At 36.3% G+C, this 21,241-nt stretch overlaps 1 protein-coding gene across 1 annotated transcript in view; it reads left to right on the top strand.

The window, feature by feature from the left end:
- LOC126412253 (multidrug resistance protein homolog 49-like) overlaps positions 1–21,241 on the top strand; it is a 142,870-nt gene that overhangs the window by 106,756 nt on the left and 14,873 nt on the right. The window contains exons 15-20 of the mRNA XM_050081756.1: positions 35–199; positions 302–406; positions 5,634–5,795; positions 12,126–12,329; positions 14,963–15,204; positions 19,992–20,154. Of these exons, the coding sequence (XP_049937713.1) occupies positions 35–199; positions 302–406; positions 5,634–5,795; positions 12,126–12,329; positions 14,963–15,204; positions 19,992–20,154 (1,041 nt within the window). The remainder of the gene's footprint in view (positions 1–34; positions 200–301; positions 407–5,633; positions 5,796–12,125; positions 12,330–14,962; positions 15,205–19,991; positions 20,155–21,241) is intronic.

Raw genomic sequence — 21,241 nt, 5'->3', positions numbered from 1 at the left:
TCCCTCAAGCCATTGTTATTGTGTATCTCTCTAGGAAGAGGAAAATGTTGACAACAGTACAGTGTATGATGCACCCATCAGTCGCATTCTTGCTCTTAATAAACCTGAATGGGGTTATGTCACTGTTGGGTCCATTGCATCAGCACTTGTGGGAGCAAGTTTTCCACTTTTTGCAGTACTTTTTGGTGAGGTTTATGCGGTGAGTTTATTAAAGTGATGTAACCATAACATCATGTTAATTTTATAAAAGCATATTGTAAAAATTGTTTCTTGTTTGTGTACACGTGTTCTTTGGTTTTAGGTGTTGTCTCTTGAAGATTCTGAATACGTAAAGGCACAGACAAATATTTATGCTCTCTATTTTCTTGGTGTTGGTGTTATTGCTGGTATTGGCAGTTTCTTGCAGGTGAGACTGATGTAAAACATAAGGAATTGCTTAAGAAACTTAGTGTCAATTTAAGAGATAAAAAATATCCAGTTTACAACAGAATAATGTTAACACTTCGAGGGCAGGCAGCTTAGACACACTCTTGGTCTAGTGGACCAGCCATTTTTAGCATTTTTTGGAATGTCACTGGCACATTTCTATTTAAGATATCTTGAAACAGAAAACATATTATGAAAGAACAGTCTTTAAGGTTTCTTTTAAATGTTTATTTTAATTATATTGGTTGGTGACAAAATTAATAACAAACAAACATAAAATGTATAATTTCAGTTTCACAAAAAAAATATGTTTTTTAGTTTTGTGTAAATTTACAGGTTATTAGCTTCAGTGTGGAAGATTTTGAAACTCTTTGGCATACAGAGTGGTTCATTGCAGTCTGGACACCACCAGCTGGTTTCCTTCCTACATGCTTTACCACTAGATTTTTTTTCGTTTTCTCAGAGCAAACTTTACACCCTCTAGTTGGACGCTCCTACTTCTCAGTGGCTGGAATTTTTTCTGCAGAGTGTAGTCCTAGAAGTCTGTTCCTGTGAGTTTCACTAGAAACATTGTCTAGTACCAAATTTGTACCTTTGTGAATCATTCCTTCACCAATTTACTGTAGGAAGGTGGAAAAATGGCAGCTCTTTCTTTGAGCAGGATTCCTGGTTTCCCGGTATAAGGCAAATGCATTAGTTGCAGCCACTATAAGATGTGGAAGAACAATTGGTTCCACCACTTCATCTGTTTCCTCCTAAAATTTGATCACTCCTATTGACCCCTGTTTTGTAAAGATTATAGTCAAGAATGGAATCTGGTTTTGATTTTACTTTGATACCTTTCTTTGTATGAACAGGCATGTCAGACCTGGCCATTTTGTGCACAGTGGACAGGCATAGTACATCTCTTGTATCTTTCCACTTCCAACAAAGCAGATGATTCCTCCTCATTGACATAGACTCATACCTTTTCAGTTTTTTGGAAACAATTTCGTTTGGTAGTTCTTTCCGTTAGTCATGCACTTACCTACTGCTTTCATTTTATGTTGCCACAGAAAATCGCATACTGCTGGTGAACTATAAAATCTGTCCATGTAAACAGTGTGGCCTTTTCATAGGTAATCTGGTAGCAACCTCTCAAACAATGGTATTATGGAGTTGTCTTGTGTTCCTTTCCCAGCATATACCTCCAATCTAAGAACATAACCAGTTTTGGAATCGCACATAATAAATAGTCAACTGGGAGGAGGGGGTGCCCCAGGGATCAGTGTTGGGGCCACTCCTGTTCTTTATTTATATAAATGATTATGGGTAACTCTAAAATATTTCTGTTTGCTGATGACACTAGCTTGGTAGTAAAGGATGTTGTGTGCAACATTGGCTCAGTTTCAAATAGTGCAGTACATACCCTCACTTCATGGCTTGTAGAAAATAAACTAACGTTAAATCACAGTAACACTCAATTTTTACGGTTTCTAACACACTATTCAACAAAACCTGACGTTTTATTTTCACAGAATGGGCATATGATTAGTGAAACTGAACAGTACAAATATCTAGGTGTTCAGATAGATAGTAAGCTGTCGTGGAAAGCCCATGTTCAGGATCTTGTTCAAAGACTTAATACTGCCATTTTTACTATTCGAACAGTATCAGAAGTGAGTGATCGTTCGACATGAAAATTAGTCTACTTTGCTTATTTTCATTCGCTTATGTCGTATGGTATTATATTTTGGCGTAACTCTTCCCATTCTAAAAGGATATTTATGGCTCATAAATGGGCGGTTCGAGCAATAAGTGGTGTGAGTTCATGAACCTCTTGTCAACCTCTGTTCATGCGTCTGGGTATTTTGACATTGGCCTCTCAATATGTATATTCCTTATTGTCATTTCTTGTTACCAATATTAGTTTATTCCCAAGAATAAGCAGCTTTCACTCGTTTAATACTCGGCAGAAATCAAACCTGCATTTGGATCAGACTTCCTTAACTCTTGTGCAAAAAGGTGTGCAGTATACTGCTGCATCCATTTTAAGTAAGCTGCCACTCGAATTCAAAAATCTTAGCAGTAATCCATGTGCTTTCAAATTGAAACTGAAGAGTTTCCTCATGGGTCACTCCTTCTACTCTGTCGAGGAGTTCCTAGAAAAATTAAGCTGATTCTTATTGTATTGATTATGGACTGACTTTTTTCAGGTTCAGGAACATTTATTTTTATCTGTTATTACTTTTATGTTCTAATTTCATGTACTGACATGTTCCATGACCTTGGAGATTTGCTCCTCACTTTGGTCCTACAGAATTTGATGTGTAAATAATAATAATAATAACAATAATAAATCTTAATTCGATACTTGTCAAGTTTATTTTTTATGTAAACTTGAAATAGCACTCCTCCACGAAAACCACACATGCCTTCATCAACAGTGAGTTTTTCTGATGGGTAAAACGATTTTTGTGATTCTAATAAGAAATGATCCATGGGCATGGGGTCATGCTGAGGTTGACTTTTTGGAACGTAAGTTCCATTGTCATTCAAATGCAGGTTTGATAAATATTGCCTTGAATCTGTTTTTGGCCATAACAGAACCAGGGAAAGGGGTTGAAATAAAATTCTTGGTAGACCAGTAATCTGTCAGTTTTGGTTTTTTCACAAGACGCATGTGTACAAATATGCCAAAAAACAAATACATTTTGTGCAGCTTTACTCCCACCCACGAATTACAAAAACTATGAGGCTTTACCCTGGAAGCTGCTTTGAGTTTGTCATAAACAGACTTTGCATATCTGTTTGTTTCGTATTTTATGTATTTCATTATGGAAACAGGGAAAAAGATCGAAAACGCATCAAGAGGAGTGGAATTCTCATGAACAGCTGCCATTACTCCACTTTTCTCTACAAATTGAGGCACAGTAGGCTGATTGTCAGCAAATTTCCAGCTTAATTTGGCATCAATGGGTTCTTTCTGTGAAATTCGTTGCCTCTTTGTTGGAGGTCCAGACAGCTGTGTTGCAGCTGACCCCTGTGTTGCAGAGGATGTACTTTGTTCAGTAAACACTGGCTGCACAGATGCAGGCTCATCAGATTCCTCTGCAAGATAGACGAGATGAACAGGAATAAATTTTCTGCTAACTGAAGCAACTCAAGCAATATAAGTCATAATAATAATACTGAAGAAAAACTGCACTAGACATCTCCTTAGCTGTATCTGACTCCTCTTCATTCTCTTCGTATTCAGACATTTCCCACTCAGAACCAGAATCGTCAAATTCTTCTAAGGCTTCTAAAATTTCTTTCTCACTCAGAAAACGAGGCATATTTGAGAGAAAAATTAACAAGAAATGGCAAACAGCAATGAGAACGTTTGAAATTCATGGCTACACCAATGCACAATGGCACCAGCGTGTCTCGGAAGCTGCTATGTGTGTCTTGCTGTTTCCTCTGATGTAGTTTTAAAACCAGAACACAGAGGGGAGCAGCAGTCAAGGGACATATAAGCAGGTGTTCCATGCACACTACCACAGTAGCCTGCCTGCTTCCAGATGGCTAATATGCTGTGAGCAGCATGCAACAGCCACCCGGCCTATACTCAGGTGCGGTCATTTCGAAGCAGTTCTGTGTCCCCACCTATGCTCGGGCTTGGTTGCCAAAGTGTTAATTATGTCATGTATGACACAATAATGCTGTGGTTATCTTTTGTGAATGAGATACTGTACTAAAGGCAATTTTTTGATTTTGTAATACTTGTTTTATTGCTATATTATTGCTTCATGATATTTTACACTTTTACACTGCTGAAATTGAACAACAAGCTCAGGCATATATACAGAGAACGTGATAAAATCTTATGCTCACATAACTCTGATAATTTGACACAATAATTCCACTGTATGTCCAAGATCATTTACCCAGAAACAGTCATTTATCAGGATGGTACAAGCATTTTTGAGGGATGAATATCTTTAACAAAACGTTTTTACATCCTAGCATTTAACAGATCTATTGCACATATTTTAGGACTAGCAAATAGAATATGCTATGTTTCATTCAAAAGCTGTTGACTAATTGGTATTATTGTGTAAGCAGAAGAATTTAATTATTGCAATATACAGGGTCAGCACAAAGTCTTGCCCTGATTATAAAAATTTATAATAGAGTAACCATTTGACATAATAAGTTACATTTGATGCTGTTACATAGGTTAGTGTTACTAGTTTTTTTTTAGACCATTTACGTTAGTAAATCTCAATGTGTGCTCCCTTGGTAGCTCAAAGAATGTCAAGGCAGTATTCCAGTTTTCGCCAGGTGTTTCGTAACATGTGTTCTGTCACAGTAGCCACAGCAGCTTGTATCCTAGCCTTCAGTTCATCAATGTCACCAACTGGTGTGATGAAGACTCTGTTTTTGATATAGCCTCAGAAAAAAAGTCAAGGGGCATAATGTCTGGAGAGCCGGGTGGGCCAGGGTGTTGGACCGTTCCTTCCAGTCCACTGATCCGGACATTACTCCCCCCTCTCCAGGCATTACGCCCCCTGACTTTTTTTTTTCTGGGGCTATATCAAGGACAGAGTCTTGCAAAATTTTATATTTTTAGAGTAAAGTGTTCACCCTCAGGTGTAATAATCATGTCATGTCACCCTCACCTCTCTATCCCCCACCTCTCACTACACCTCCAGATGCCTTTCTCCCTTTTCTCAGCTGTGTTCATATTCTCACTAACTTCATAAGAAATAATTTAATGCTTCAAAAGGGGGAGGGAGATCTAGTGCTCTGAGCATGTGCACTGGTAATATAATACTGTCATCCTACATTTTATAAGAGTATGTTAGAGTGGAAAGAAATTCTTTAAACGCTGCAGACAGAAAGAAACATGATATAGCATGTGATGATTTCACTGCAATTCACTTAGTATTCTGATTACATTCTCAATGACTCACTGTGACTGAATGCTGTTTCATAAAAGTAAGACATTATTCACAATTTATAATAGTAGCATATTGTTGAAACTTTTGTAAGTAAGCTAAATTGGATGCTGACATTCTATGTCTTTCTTGAATGTAATTCCAGATGATGTCTATTTCTATGAATTATAAGCAGGTCATTTGCAAAACTTTCAGAATATCCCCTGCTGTAGTTTGAAGACTGAAAGTAAAAGTGTTGTTATTGTTCACAAATACACAAACACTACTTTTCAAAATTTGTTGCAGAACTACATGTTTGGAATTGCTGGAGTGAGACTTACAAGCCGCCTTCGTATCAACACTTTTCATTCCATGCTTAATCAAGAAATTGCTTGGTATGATGATGAGAAGAACAGAGTGGGAATATTGTCAGCAAGATTATCTGGTGATGCTTCTAGTGTTCAAGGGGTAAGTGTATAAGCTTTACATACATCACATGTATGCCAGTATTAGTGGTTGGTTGCTGGAAAATGGGGAAAGTGTTACTGAGAGACAGCACACAGTCTGCTAATATCAGTTTATTTTTGGAGTAACATGTTTCTAAGAAAAAGAAAACACACAGTATATATGAAATCCAAAAAAAACACCAGTGTCTGAATGATAGTCTTTGCCCTACTTCAGTTGATACATTTAAGCACAACTGCAAAGCTATTGTAATCCAACAATGATTACACAAGATGCTTCAAAACAACAGACAGCATTTATAGGATTGTGGGCCTGCATCAGTGTAAAACACTTTGTTTAATATATTCCCCAAACTAGTTTTAGTGAAATATTGCTATCATCAGTGGTTCCTTTTTTCTAAAATGTGCAAAATTAGCGTCATTACAAAATATTGCGCAAAACCTTATTACATGTATACTATTTAGTTCCAGATACTATATTGTGTGAATAGTTTTATAATACCATTTTACTTTTAAGTCACTACATGACGTCCGCCCCCTTACCTGAGTGGTCAGTATTTCCGACTGCTTTGCAGTGGGCCCAGGTTCGATTCCTGATTGCATTGGAAGTTTTCTCTGCTTGGGGACTTGGTGTTGTGTTGTCACCATCATTATCGACACACAAGTTGCCCATGTTGCAGTTGCATCAACTGAAAAGACTTGCAACTCAGTGGTAGAACTTCCCTGGGTGGGGATTCCTGGTCATCAGTACCAATCATTTCATTTCTCTGCATGAATTCTATGTTTGCTGTTTTTGGGCACACAAGATGTTATCTGCAATGGTATAAGTGGCTGTTATTGACAAATATGAAAATGCGGATGTATATACATCACTGTTATACTACTGGGAATTGCACTAGTGTTGTGAATACAGTTTCAGTGGGCACTAGGTTGTAATGTCATCTGTCATGTACTCACATTGATTGGTCAGCTTCTAGTTGCTCTAAAAACACAAAAAGCATAACTTATCACCATGGCAGTATCATGTGTTGCGAGAAGAGTTTGAAAGCTTTGGTGGGAGTTCTGTCGACTGCTGTTCTTTACTTAAGACTTGATGAGGGAATGATTTGAGTGTGTGTGTGTGTGTGTGTGTGTGTGTGTGTGTGTGTTTTATTTGTATTCAGTGTCAGTTCACGTAATGCAGTAAAGAGCGGGTCATTGTGTAGGATTGTGTTTTCATTTATTACGTTTTTGCCTTCCACTTTCATTAATTTATGGTATAAACTGTTGCTGGTTTCAGGATGTGTAGACCAGTTCTGGTATTTGTGGAGTGGTGGTTTTTATTTGTTAATGTTCTGTGAAAGTGGAATGTGTGCTGTCATTTTCAGGGCTGTCACATTTTCTGTGTACCATATTTGGGAGTGTCTGCTTGTTTGTCCTATGTACTGGGATTGGCAGGAGTTGCATGTGAGTTAGTACATTCTTGCACAGCTGAATTTGTCTGGAGTTATTTTGTCAGGTCTTTGTCTTTATTGTACCCTGTTATTTGTTCTGGATGCTACTAGAATCCCTTGCGTCTTCAATACATTTCCAATTATGTGTACTATTTTGTTATTGTATGTTAGTTTGTACCATTTGTTTGTTTTTTCTGATGTGGTGTGATCTGCAGTGCTGTCTGTATGTTTTCAGACCCTGTGGTTGTGCACTTGAGTTGGTGTCAACTATCATTGTCTGTCATTTTTATCTTGTTGTTGAGCTTGTTTATGGTGTCTGGTTTGCTTACATTTTCAGCATCAATTTGCTTGATTATATTTAGTTCATGTGCATAGTTTTGAAGTTTAAGAGGTGTTCAGTTTATCCTGTGGATCATGTGTGTGAAACTGGCATATTTATGGGCTGTCGGGTGATTGGATGAGCTGCAGATAACAGTGCTTGAGTATGTAGATTTTCAGTAGATGGAAAATTAATGGTGTTTGTTGTTGCTTGTTATTGTAAGGTTCAGGAAATTTATTTTCTTGTTTTCTTCAGTTACTATGTAGCTCTTGTTTCTTACTTTAGGGTGTCATCTATGAGACAGATTATGTCATCTGCGTATTGGCACCAGTGTATTATTTTGTGCCTCTCTTGTTTCATTATGTTGTCTGTATATCATGTTCTCTGTATGGGTAGCCCTTCTTGTTGCAAATAGAAGTTGTTGTTGAAAGTAAAATAAGTTTGTCCTGTAATTAGTCTTAAGATGGATGAGATTTCATTTATTTGTATGTCTGGAAACTTCTGGCTTTTCAGTTATTGTCCTATGATGCTTATAGTTTCTTCTGTATGCGTATATACGTGTACATGGATGTAATGTCAAAAGATACCAGTGTTGCTGTTGGCGGGATCTTGATATTCTTAATTTTTTCTATTATGTCTGATATGTTTTTGAGGCTTCTGTTGTTTGAATATGTGCCTGTTTTCTGTAGGAATGTGTGCATGTGTCTCTCTAGCAAGTAAGATGGGGCTTTCTGAAATTAAACACAAGTCTGGCTGGAATATTAAATGGAAGACTTGTTAAGATCAGAGCACTCAGATTCTTTTGTGTTATTCTTTTTGTCTGGTTTTGTGAGAGATTGTGTGTGATGCTTTTTAAGAGTATCTGGAGGTTTCTTTGGTATCTTTGTGTTGGGTCATTGAATAACTTGGTTATATTATTTTCTTGTAAGAACTTTTCTGTTTTCTCACAGTATTCTGTCTCTGTTATTAAGATCAATGAGTTCCCTATGTCAACCTTAGTGATGAGTGCATTACATTGTTTTAGTGTTTTGTGTATATTTTTATGGTTTCCTTATCAGATGTTTTTGTGTTTCTATTTTTGGATTGTTTATTCTTTCTGAGTATTTGTTTTGTTGCTCTATGATGTATTCACGCATAGTGGTAAGATTTTCTAATCATTAATGTTATGTGAACATTCCAGTTGCATTTAGGGCCTTTTCCAAATAACTGCTGTTCTTGTTTTGTGAGTGTTGCGTCATTAAATTCAATCAGACATTCATGGAATGTGTGTGTGTCAGTTTCAGAAGTGTTTTTGTTCATGAGTTTGTTCAGTTTCTGCTCCTGTTTTTGCCATTTCTTTCTCATTACCAGTTCTGTGTGTTGATCTATTCTTTTTACTGTGTCATATGAGGAAATTGCGGTTTGGTTTGCTAGTTCTAAGAGCAATTTCCATCCAGTCTCATTCACCTCTTCATTTACCACAATGTGCTGCAGGCAACACATTGTTTACATTAATTTGGTAAGTCAATAATATTATGAAAAGGGCAGATTGCTATTCACTGTAAAGAAGAAATACTGAATTGCATACGGATATGATGAAAAGATTGTTACATGTAAGCTTTCGAGCAACCTTCTTCATAAAAGAGAAATGCACACACATTCACACAACCAAGCACACCTCAAACACACATGACTGCTACCTCCAGCCAGACTGAACAGAAATGTCTGTTGCAGTCTGGCACAAGCGGCTGAAAGTAGCGGACAGGTGTGTGTGAGGTGTGGTTCCTTGTGTGAAAGTGTGTGTGTTTCTCTTTTCTGAAGAAGGCTTTGGTCAAAAGCTTCTATGTAATAGTCTTTTCATCATGCCAGTCTGTAAGTCAGTGTGCCATCTTCATGATGAGTTGCAATCTACCCTTTTCATAATATTGTTGAACTCAAACCTGGACTTTCTGTTGTTTAATTTTGTTATAATTAGGAATAATATCACTGGATAGGCAGATTTTTATGAACTTAAGGTTCATGTTTGTTTGATGTAGTTTCATCATTGTTTTCTTAAATTTATTGAAGGGCTTTGCAGAGAATGCCTGATATGGTGTAGAAACATTCACTGTAACTTGAAAACTTTTCTGTTGGTCTGTGTCTGTGTAAATCAGTATGTGACTGTGTGCCCACCTTGATGTAAAACACTTTCGTTTAATTTCTTCTCCAAACTCCTTTTAGCTAAATGTCACTATCAGTGGGTTTCTTTAATCCAAAACATGAAAAATCAGCATTGTTACATGACAGATTACATTACAGCCTAGTGCCCACCAAAATTATATTCACAACACTACTGCAATTCCCAATAGTGTACCACTGACATATGCAAATTCACATTTTTGTATTTACTGACAACAGCTGCTCATAAGAAGGTATTATAAAACTATTCACACAACACAGTATCTGGGACCAAACAGTACATGTGTAATGACGTTTTTCATAATGTTTTGTTAAGATGCTAATGTTTCGAATGTTAGAGTAAGAAAACACACTGATGATAGTGATATTTCACTAAAACTAGTCTGGGGAAGAAACTGAACAAAAATGTTTTGCATCAAGGTGGACCCACAATCTCATATTGTTTTATACAGCCGTTGACTAACAGAGGAGTTTTCAAGTTACAATAACAGACAGCATGTTGTGAAAGACAGTAAATCCAACAGGTTTCTCAAGGAGAACCCCTGTCTGGAAATGCATAGCTTCAACACTCTGGTAAATGGAAGTCTGAATTAAATTTATATTGGTAATATCTATCAATTGCACATTTCTTTAAGAAACTCAGCAAATGCAGTAAACATAAAAATAAGATTCTAAATTTTGAAATCTAATTTCATTTCAGAATGCACATCACTGCTGCAAGCGTGTGTGTGTGTGTGTGTTTTGTGTGGTGATACAGAAGTATCATGCAGCTTGATCATTAGCAGCTCTCCTCATTCTGTTTTACAAATCTATATATCGCATCTAGATGGCACTGCATATTTGCAACAAAGTGATTTAAAGTTCATTGCCTTACAGTCATATTACCTGTGAAACCTATTGTGGCATCATGGTCAACGGTGTAAACAGACTCTTGAATAAAAAAGGAAGGTAGTCTGTTCCTTGTAATATGATTGTTAATTTATAGTCCATGGCAATTCTGTCAAATACCCTAGTTGGAAATTACACTACCTAGTCAACTGCTAATGATACGCAAACACAAAATAAGGAATGCATAAATTGTACCTATATAAACCATTTTCAAACTGTGGTGGCTAAACAATACATTTTGAACATAACTTTTCCCTTGACTTTTTTGCTTTTCTGAACAACATAATAAATGTTTAAAAATCAAACTGCCATCTGTAACCAATTATAAATCATTTCACTAATACTAACCCTCACCTTCAGGTTGGCATTTTACAGTGGACCTACAATTTCTGCAATGGTGTTCATTTATGTGATGTCATTTTGGTGTTATGACATGACATGAAACACTGTTCTTCATAGTGACAGACACATAATAACCTTACTTTAGATTTCCATTCTCACAACACTTTCAAGCAAAAATTATGATTCCAAGTGTTGCTGATTTTGTTTTGGTATAGGGCCTTATAAGTTCGCAAAATGAAAATGAAGCAATTAGAAATTAAAACTGAAAGTGCAATAAGGGGGACCAAGTGCATATAGTAGCAAATTGTGAGAACAGAAAAAAGTTATGTAGCAGTGACAAAGCCAAAATGTTGAAAATGTTAAGCACTAAGAATTTTTGAACTGGAAGTTATTTTTCTGTGAATGATAAAATATGGTAAAGCAAGAAATTTGGAATAAGTAACAGAGAGCAGGTAGGAAAAGACCAACAAGCTAGTCAAGAGAACATAATAGCAACATTGATCTGCCTTATTTTTGGCACTAATCACTATATATCCACATCCGATTTTGATCAGGTGAGCTGTCACAGCAGTTAAGACACTGGACCCATTTTCGGGAAGAGTGGGGTTAAAATTCTTGACTGACAATTCTGATTTTGATTTGTCGTGGTTGCAGTAAATAGCTTTATGCAAATGCTGGGATAATTTCTTTGAAAAATGTATGGCCAATTACCTTTTCCCTCAAGAGCATGAGCTAGGTCTCCAAAGACCTCATCATCAACAGGACCTGAAACTTTAAGCTCCCTTTTTTCACTCACACCTAGTTTTTACTCTTTGTGTATGATGGTAGGCTGTTTCCATTATTGAAAACAATCATTTACATGACCATGTATGTAATGTTACACATAGTACATGACGGCCTGTGTTATTTCTTTAATGTATCAGTATACAGTAAGTAGTTTTGTATCATCTCCTGAGATACACCAGTTATTTTTTACTTTGAACGAAGCATCTAATGTTAGTCTGGTTCAGTTATCTATTATGCATAGTTTCCTGATCCTCTTACTGAAGTAGTAAAGGTGAAGGTATCACAGATGCAGTTAAAGTGCAGTTACTTGCACTTTCAATAAAAGTCACTCTAGTGCAATTATGCAACTGGAATGAGACTTCTGTTTCTTTACAAAGGTTTCATTTACAAAATTATTATTTTTCAACAGGCAACAGGACCACGGATTGGCAGTATGGTGCAGGCATTCTCCACTTTATTCCTTGGAGCAGTGATTGCATGTGCATACACATGGAAACTTGCCCTAGTAGCACTGGCAGCAGTTCCATTTGTATTCGGATCAACATTTATGGAAGCTAAAGTTGTACAAGCGAGTGGCTTAGATGAGAAGAAGCAACTTGAGGGTGCAACGAAGGTGAGCTCTATCTTCGAGTACAAACTATCTCTTGTTTGCAGTTTGTTACTGCGTTTTAAAAACTAGTAGAGATTTTTAATTGCAGCTTCTACTTCCATTACATGTTTTTTTATTGGTAGTGGTCCATTTCTGTGATTGTGTATGTTTCATTAAAAGTTTTCTTTTCAGTGTTGCACGATGCTCATAAAGTGTCTTAACAAAAACATTACATTCTATAATGTTCCAAGTTTGGTTTTGACTAAGGTGTCTTCATGCATTTCTTTGATTTATTGTATTTTCTGCTAATTCTAGAACATTTCTCTTAAATAAATAGCTTCTGCATATCAGACCTTGACAAGATTTGAAAGTGGTGCAATGATTGGCAACTTGTTTTAAATGGTCAGGAATGTACAATTGGACATTCACAAAATGAAAAAATGCAGTATGCTTTGACTGTAATATCAGTGAGTCACTGTTGGAATCTACCTCCTACAAATACCTGGGTGTAACACTTAGTAGGGATAAGAAATTGAATGATCACATAGGCTTAGTTGTGGGAAAAGCAGGTGGCAGACTTCGCTTTATTAGTAGAATACTGGGGAAGTGCAGTCAGTCTACAAAGGCGACTGCTTACAAATGACTCGTGCAACCAGTTCTAGAATATTGCTCAAGTGACTGTGACCCATACCAAATAGGATTAACAGGGGATACTGTATACAGAGAAGGGCAACACCAACAGACACAGATTTGTTTGGTCTGTGGAAGAGTGTCATAGGGATACTCAAGGAACTGAACTGGACTCTTGAAGATAGATGTAAACTATCCTGAGGAAGTCTGTTAGCAAAGTTTCAAGAACTGGATTTAAATTATGGCTCTAGGAATATACTACAACCCCTTCATATTGCTGACATAGAGATCGCAAGGATAGGATTAGAATAATTACTGTCCACACAGAGGCATTCAATCATTCTTCGCGCACTCCATACGTGAATGGAATGGGAAGAAACACTAGTACAATGGGACATACTCTCATCCATGCACCTCACAGTGTTTTGTAGAGTATAGATGTAGCTATAAAAGTAGATGTAGATATTCCTGCCCATGAAAGTTAACCTCACATTGAAAGTCAAACACAGGTTACCATCGAGCTACAGACATCTTTGTCAAGTTTCATACATGAGTGTGTATGCATCTTTTAAATGAGAAGTTGGAAAACCTTTACTATGGATTGTACCTCCTTTTATGACTTCTTCCAGTAAGGTTTCTAACTATATAACTGTTTGAAAACTTGATGTAGCACATACTTGATTAATCACAAACCATGTGCCCTTGGTATTTTAGGTTCCTTTGTTAACATTACTCTATGTCTGCAAGTGAAAGAATAAAGAGGGAACAAAAGAAACGAATCACTCTATTAGAATTTAATCAGATATTTACTGATAGCAATCAAATTAGGTAGCATTAAAAAGTAGAGAATTTTACAATATGAGTTTACCTTAGCCACAATGGTTTATTGGGCATGGCCCTAATATGGAAGCAGTATGCTTATCAGCACACACAAGAGTAGCGCTCAGTAAATTACAATCCTTATGAACACTTGACACAACTAAAGTTACATGACACTTAGCCATGAACTGAAACTATGTTAAAAAACACAGCATTATGTGGAAATGAAGTTTAGAAACAAAGCACAAATATGAAAAAATTGTGAATCAGACCTAGAAAAATACATGAAAAGAAAATGCTAGTGTCATGCAGAAGATTTCTTGGGTGGATAACCATGGATAATTGCATCTGTTACTATGTGTACATATAACATGCGTGACGTTATCTATTTTGCGGCAAGTGGACTGGTTGTGGAGAAGGTGGTGTTGGGTGGGGTGCTCCTTAGTGATTATCACATCAAAACTTAATGTTGACTATTTGCAAGCTTAGATTAATTTTTCCAAAGTGTATATCATCTTGTAATTGATGAATTTTAAATGTGACAATCTCCGTGAATATAGGAGGCATGTAAAATGATAAAGACTTCATTTGAGCTGTTGTATAGAATGGATTTTCTTTCACTCTCTTCATGCTTGCAACATCTTTTGCTGTTGTACAGTAATGTTTTAAACAGCTGTCCATTTTATCTATGATTATCAACTGGCTGTTTTATTAATGTGGTATAATTCACTGTACGTAAAAAATCTCATAATTAACTTTCTTCATGTCTTAATTTTCTAACATGGAGAGGACACATAGACGAAGTCTATGACCACTTGAAATTGTAAAGAGGTTTAAGTTTTATAAAACATTGTTAATTCCACTTTTAGCTCCATTTATCTTTACAAAATACAGTTACTACTTCCTTTTTGTTTTTGTTAATGCTATATATATTTTCAATCAAACTGCATTTTTTGCGTATATTTAACTAAACATTGGCAATGATGAATATGGCAACAATATTATTCAAGTAGTACTGAGACATTCACAATATTAAAACATCACACATGTGCGCACGCGCGCGCGCGCGCGCGCGCGCTCGCACACACACACACACACACACACACACACACACACACACACACACACACACACACACACACACACACACATGCTTGAAAATGAGATGAGTGTTATCCGCTATTTTCAGTTTCTTCATTATCTTACAGGTAGCAGTAGAAGCCATTTCAAATATACGCACCGTGGCCAGCTTGGGTCAAGAACAATCATTCATTGATCACTACAACCTGTCTCTGCACTTGGCTGCTAAAGCAATGATGAAAAGAATGCGACTAAGAGGAGTAGTCTTTGCAACAGGCCAGACAGCACCATTCTTTGGTTATGCTCTTGCATTGTATTATGGAGGATATCTTGCTGTTACTGAGGGACTTCACTATAAAAATATAGTAATGTAAGTTTCTATAATGCTTTTAATGAATACCATTCATCTTTTGTTTGGGGCAGAAGCAGTACAACTATAAAAATTACAGATTATCAGATTATTAATTTCATCTATAATGTTCACATAGATGCAAACCACAGAATAAAAGTTTTTACTGCAGTTGTGTGTGTGTCGTCTATTGTTCACGAAGACCTTAACGGCCAAAAGCTTTAATTGTGGGAGTCTGTTAAAGTTTTATTTATGTTTGTAAATTGACTTTGCCTAATGTACTGTATTTTATGGGCTATAAGAAGATAATTTAAAGAAAAATACATCTTTACTCCTATTATTAGACTGCAAATCCAGAATAAAAAAATTCTTAGTTTATATAACCAAACTGACTTTTAAAATCCCTGAAAATTGGCATCTGAACTTCCTTCTCCTCCTCCTTCTTCCTCTTCCTCTTCCTCTTCACCATCATTGTACGCTTCATATATAGATGGTCTTCACTGCCATCGAAAGCATTACTTAAGTCACACTTACTGAAAGATTTAACAAAACTCTCTTCTCTCACCCTAGACCATGACTGTTTTATCCACTGATACACTTGTTTGATTGCAGGATGTAAAGCTCCCTTCGGTGTGAATCCATGTTGGGTTTTGATCCATCATCCATTTGTTCCAATCCTCTTTCATATACACTTCAAATGGTTTATTTATTGAGACCTCAAGAGGTTGCAATTGTGAAGTAAGTCCTCCTGGAATAACAACAAGCTCTGAATTTCCCTATCCTGGTTTCTCTTTCACAGAATCTTTCAAATGACTACTAAATTTATCTATCACAAGAAGAGAACTCTTCTTCAAATAAAGTACCTTTCCTTCTCTCCCACACTCTGTTAATCCATAATTTCATACAAGCCTCATCCATCTAACCTGGGTAATGTACATGAACAATGACACCTGCAGTATTTCAGAAGGTCTTGGCATTGTTTTGCACTTGAAACTGATCACTGGATTAAGTTTAGTGCCATCAGCACAGCATGAAGGGGCAACAGTGTAGTGCATTTTTTTTATATCCACTTGTTTTTATAGTTACAGTTTTAGCACCTTTCATGGTAACAGTTCTGTTACTTGGCATTATTGAATGTCAGAGGGGTTTCACCCATATTCACTATATGGTTTAATACCACACTAGTTTTCTTTCAATGTTGAATAATAACGTAATGGAAAGATAATTATGATACCCCTGTGGCATTTTCTGGGATATTTTGGTTTTGGTTCACAAGCTAAGTGTTGGGTATTGCCCACTCGTCTTGTATAGAGGGTGCCTAAGGGATGCTGAGTTCTTGGAATGTTAGACAACAATCCAAGCAAATAACATTAGTAGTTTTATTTCAGTAAAGCAGATTTACAAAGCCCACGACCTTCATAAACCTGTAGCACCCACCAACTCGACCCTTAAAATCTGTTAAGTTCCATTGTCACACTAGCATGAATTAATTCCAGAGTCATTTCCGATGGTGTCCTTGAATGCACTTCAATACATCATCATCTACATTTGGCCACTTTGCATTTAGTCTTCTATTTGCACATTTAGTATTCCTCATTTTTTTTAGTTCTTATTTACTAGCCCACCAATCACGAATGGTTTCTTCTGTTGGTGGATGGCCGAAATGCCCCTCAGCTCCTATGTTTCCATGTTCTTGTGCATATGCTGCTATTACTCCCAGTTTATAGACCACATCATATGAATACCTTTTATTTTTTTCCATTATGAAACTAGCTACTAACAAAAATATTGTACTGTTACTGATAACACAAATCACTTTCAGTTCAAGTTCACTGGCACTGTAGACTGCAATGATGCATTATAGGCTAAACAATGTTCTGGATTTGTGATGGCAGGGTGGGAGAGAGACAATGTTTTCAAGCTTGTAAATCCCAGCAACTTATGTTCGTTGTATCAGTCCACTGATGCTGCCTGTTGAATCCAGTGTTGCCAGATAGGGCTAGGTTTCCCATGGCGTTGAATATATGGCCATTTTTAAGACTGGTGGGAATTTTATATCAAACACTGAACCTTTTAATTTCAAGTATAAGACACACCTCACTTTTGGAGGCAGTTTTTCAAAGAAAAAAGTGTGTCTTGTGATCTGTAAAATACGGTATTAGCATTTTTAATCCAAAGGAGCACAAGCAATAGTATTTCCTCTCTTTCTGAAGTAGTTCTACTCCAAAGTTCCAAGGGGCAAATAGCTTGGAAATATTCTTCACTAGTTAAATAAATACTGTTTACCCTTTACCATGGTTCTGGACCAAAATAAATTAAAGCCTGCAGATTTAAGAATACTTCAGAATATATTCTGGAACAAATTTGTTGAAATATTTACTTCCATCTGTTCTAAATGTCCCCTTTTTCTTTGATTCCCCCTTACATACGACATCATATTAATTTTTTCTCAAGTAAATAAGAAAAATTACTAGCTTCACTGTACAGGACTGGCACTAGCAGCTGCCAGGATATTAACTTTGTGACTTCTGATGCTCTGAATTCTAACAACTCTGGTTGTCAGAGGTTGTGGAAGTGTAAAATAAATAATCTATATACCAACAAAAATAAGTTTTACAAGCTTAACTTATCGTTCCATCTGGTAAATCTCCCCAGACATGGGTTTCTGGGTGACTTTTCTGAACTGTACCACTTTCCCTGAACCGCTCCAGCCCTTTTCCTTCACCCCTCTTCCTTCCTCTTCAACTCTTCTGCCAGAAGATGGAGCCACTGGCTCTAAAATCTTGTGAGAGTTAAACCTTTGTGTGTGTGTGTTCTCCTGCCGTTGCTTGGTGAGTAGATTTTTTATCTATCCATTTACATTGCATTGTCAAAAATGAAAAATCTGAACCACTTGCAGTTGCGAATACTTGCCTAATCACAATGAGCAATATTTCATTGAGGAAACCATATCACTCACTTCTATTTAAATGCTTTCATTTTTGTGGTCTAAATAGTCTATTCACAGAACTATTCTCTCACAACTTAAAAGGTACAAATTTCACACTAGCTTTCATATCAAGAAAGAGACTTGGTATCTGGTGTGTTTTTGGATTTGCCTAAAGCTTTTGACCCATCATCCAGTCAGCAATAACTGAAAAACTTGAAAGCTATGGCAAACATGAACATGCAGCTCAAGAGATAAAATCATATGTTCGTAACAGAAAACAGTATGTGACCACAGAAACGAGACGCAGATCTGAAATCAGGGATATTAAGCATGTTGTATCTCAAGTCTATGTACTTGGCCTACTTTTGTTCAACCTATTTATAAGCTATATTGATGTCAGTGAGAACAATAACAAAGTACTGTATGCTGATGACATGACATAAGTAAATGTAAAAAAAAAAAATATCTGGAAACACTGGACATAAGTGTGTTTATTTCAACAAATAACACAGTACAGTGGTTTATACAGAATGAATTGATTATAAATAGATTATATCAATAAAAGATAATGTTCATGATATTCACGAATAGAGAAAAGGAAGAACACAGATATATTCATGGATGAAACAAGACTGGAGGAAGTTACCTCCATAAAATTTTTGGGAATCACATTTGACAATAAGCTCCAATGGAGGCAACATACAGTGTCTGCTGCAAATTAAGCACTCTAATATCTATTATGAAACAGCTTGCACATTAAACTAACAAACAACTCTCACGCACATTGTACCATGCACTTTTTGAACCATCCTTACAGTATGGAATTACTGTTTGGGGACACTCCTGCAGCAATAAAACAAAAAGAATTTTTATATTGCAAAAATGCTGTTAGGACCATTCTCAATAAAAAATAAACAATCATGCAAACCTGCCTTCTGCAATCTAAAAGTACTGACCCTTCCAGCCACGTACATATACAGATAGTAGTTTAATTAATCAAAGGAATACATTACTAGAAAAAAATGCTAATGTTCACTCATATGACACAACAAATAAAGGCCAGCTGAGAAGTATACCATACAGACCAAGGGATGTCGAAGGAGATCCTTGATACTCAGATATACAACTAGTAACACATTGTCCTAAGAGCCTACAGGACAATGTGAGTGAAAAAGACAATTCAGAAAAGGATTATTGAATGGAAAAAGAATTTTATAGTGAAGCTGAGTACATGTAACAACGAGGAATGCTAGTTTTGCCTGTATGTGTGTACTGTAGTCAGGAACATGTTGTAGGCACCATATGTTTTTGTATTTTCATTTTTTTGTCACCTGAGGAGAAGTTATTGCCAATTTGATGTTTTATATTGTAATGTGTAAATTAAACATTGTAAGACCTCAGATGAAGTTGACTTGTCCTATATAACAAGTACACACTCTATACACAATATAATTACACGAGACCAAATAAAACTCAAACAGCTACTCCCCTATTTCCTCAAAATCCACTCTGCCACTGTCACAGTAACTAAAGCTACAGTAAGACTGAAAGTTATATAACTCCTGAATTAATTTTTACTCTGCAATGGAGTGTGTGCTGATTACTTCTATTTGATTTTTTATACTGATAACACCGTATTCATCTGATCACAAATCCTGCTTTTCCTCCCACCACAATGCTCACTATATTTAACTTCTAACAATCCATGTCCCTTTTCAAATTCTTTAACCTGCCTACCCACTTAAGGGATACAACATTCCACACTCCAACCGAAAGAACTCCAGATTTGTTTTTCCTGATAAAAACATCCACCTTCTGCAGAATTACAGATTATTACAAAACAGCAGAGAAAAAATTAAGATTGCATATTGTGTTTCAGGGTAGCAGAAGCTTTGATTTTTTCGACATGGATGCTGGGACAATCAATGGCATTTGCCCCAAACTTTGGCGCTGCAAAACTAGCTGCAGGTCGTCTCTTTCAGCTACTCGACAGGAAACCACAAATTGAATCTGGCCCAGATACTGGCGAGGACCTCATTTCAGTGAGTCAAACATGTTTAATTGCCTGTTAATTTAATAGTTAATTCATTCCTTGGTTCTTTAATTATATACCCTCAGTCATCTTTTTAATGCTGTAGTCAAAGCTACACAGCTTTGAAGATATCAAACAGAATTGCAATTTCATTAAATATTATATTAGGTATTCGCCCCTTAAGTCTTTCAAGTAAGGTATCAACAGTTCAGGGGACTAAACTATCAAGCATCTCAAATTTTCATATGTAAGCTGTGCATTAGATTAATAAGTTGAAAACTGTTCAAAAGAAAACAATTAATAGGTAGGGACTTAGTGTGTAGAAGTTTTCAACACATTTCTAGCGCAACTTAAGGGAAAGGGCATTTTGCAAAATAGTACTCTAGGTATTTGCAAAATTAAATAAAAAAACAGCAACTATAAATCAAAATATTGACAGTAGTGATGAAATAAATTATGAGATATTTGTAACAGCCCAAAAGATACAACAACTACCATACCTGAATATGTCTTGCAGGCCATTAGTTAATTAACACTGGCAGGGTGAGTGAAACTTTTTCTCAAAATGTAATAGTAACCTCAGGCTTTTCACAGGTGATGCAGTTATCTATAATGAAATTCTGGCTGAAGAAAACTGTACATATTCATTTGGATCTTGATAAGATCTCAAAGTGGTGCAAAAACTGGCCACTTGCTTTAAATGTTCAGAAATGTAAAACTGTGCACTCCATAAAACAAAAAATACGGTATTCTATATGGCTAAGTTATCAGTGAGCCACAGCTGAAAATGGTTAACTAACAAAAATATTTGAATGTAACAATTTGTAGATATATGAAATGTAACACTCACATAAACATAGTTGTAGGTAAATCAGCTGACTTTGGTCAGTTGGTCTAGAAAAATGCAGTCTGTCTACAAAGGAAATAGCCTACAAAGCACTTGTGCAACCCAGCCTAGAATACTGCCCATTTGTTTGGAACCCATATGATATAGGACTTACAGGGGATGTTGAATATATACACACAGAGGCTTTCAAGCCATCATTCTTCTTGTGCTCCATATGAGAATGCCACAAAAAATAACATTGGAAGTACTC

Source organism: Schistocerca serialis, chromosome 7 (genome assembly GCF_023864345.2).
Source record: "Schistocerca serialis cubense isolate TAMUIC-IGC-003099 chromosome 7, iqSchSeri2.2, whole genome shotgun sequence".
Lineage (NCBI taxonomy): Eukaryota > Metazoa > Arthropoda > Insecta > Orthoptera > Acrididae > Schistocerca > Schistocerca serialis.
The sequence above is the reverse complement of the archived record's forward strand: the minus strand, read 5'-3'. Positions and strand labels throughout refer to the sequence as shown.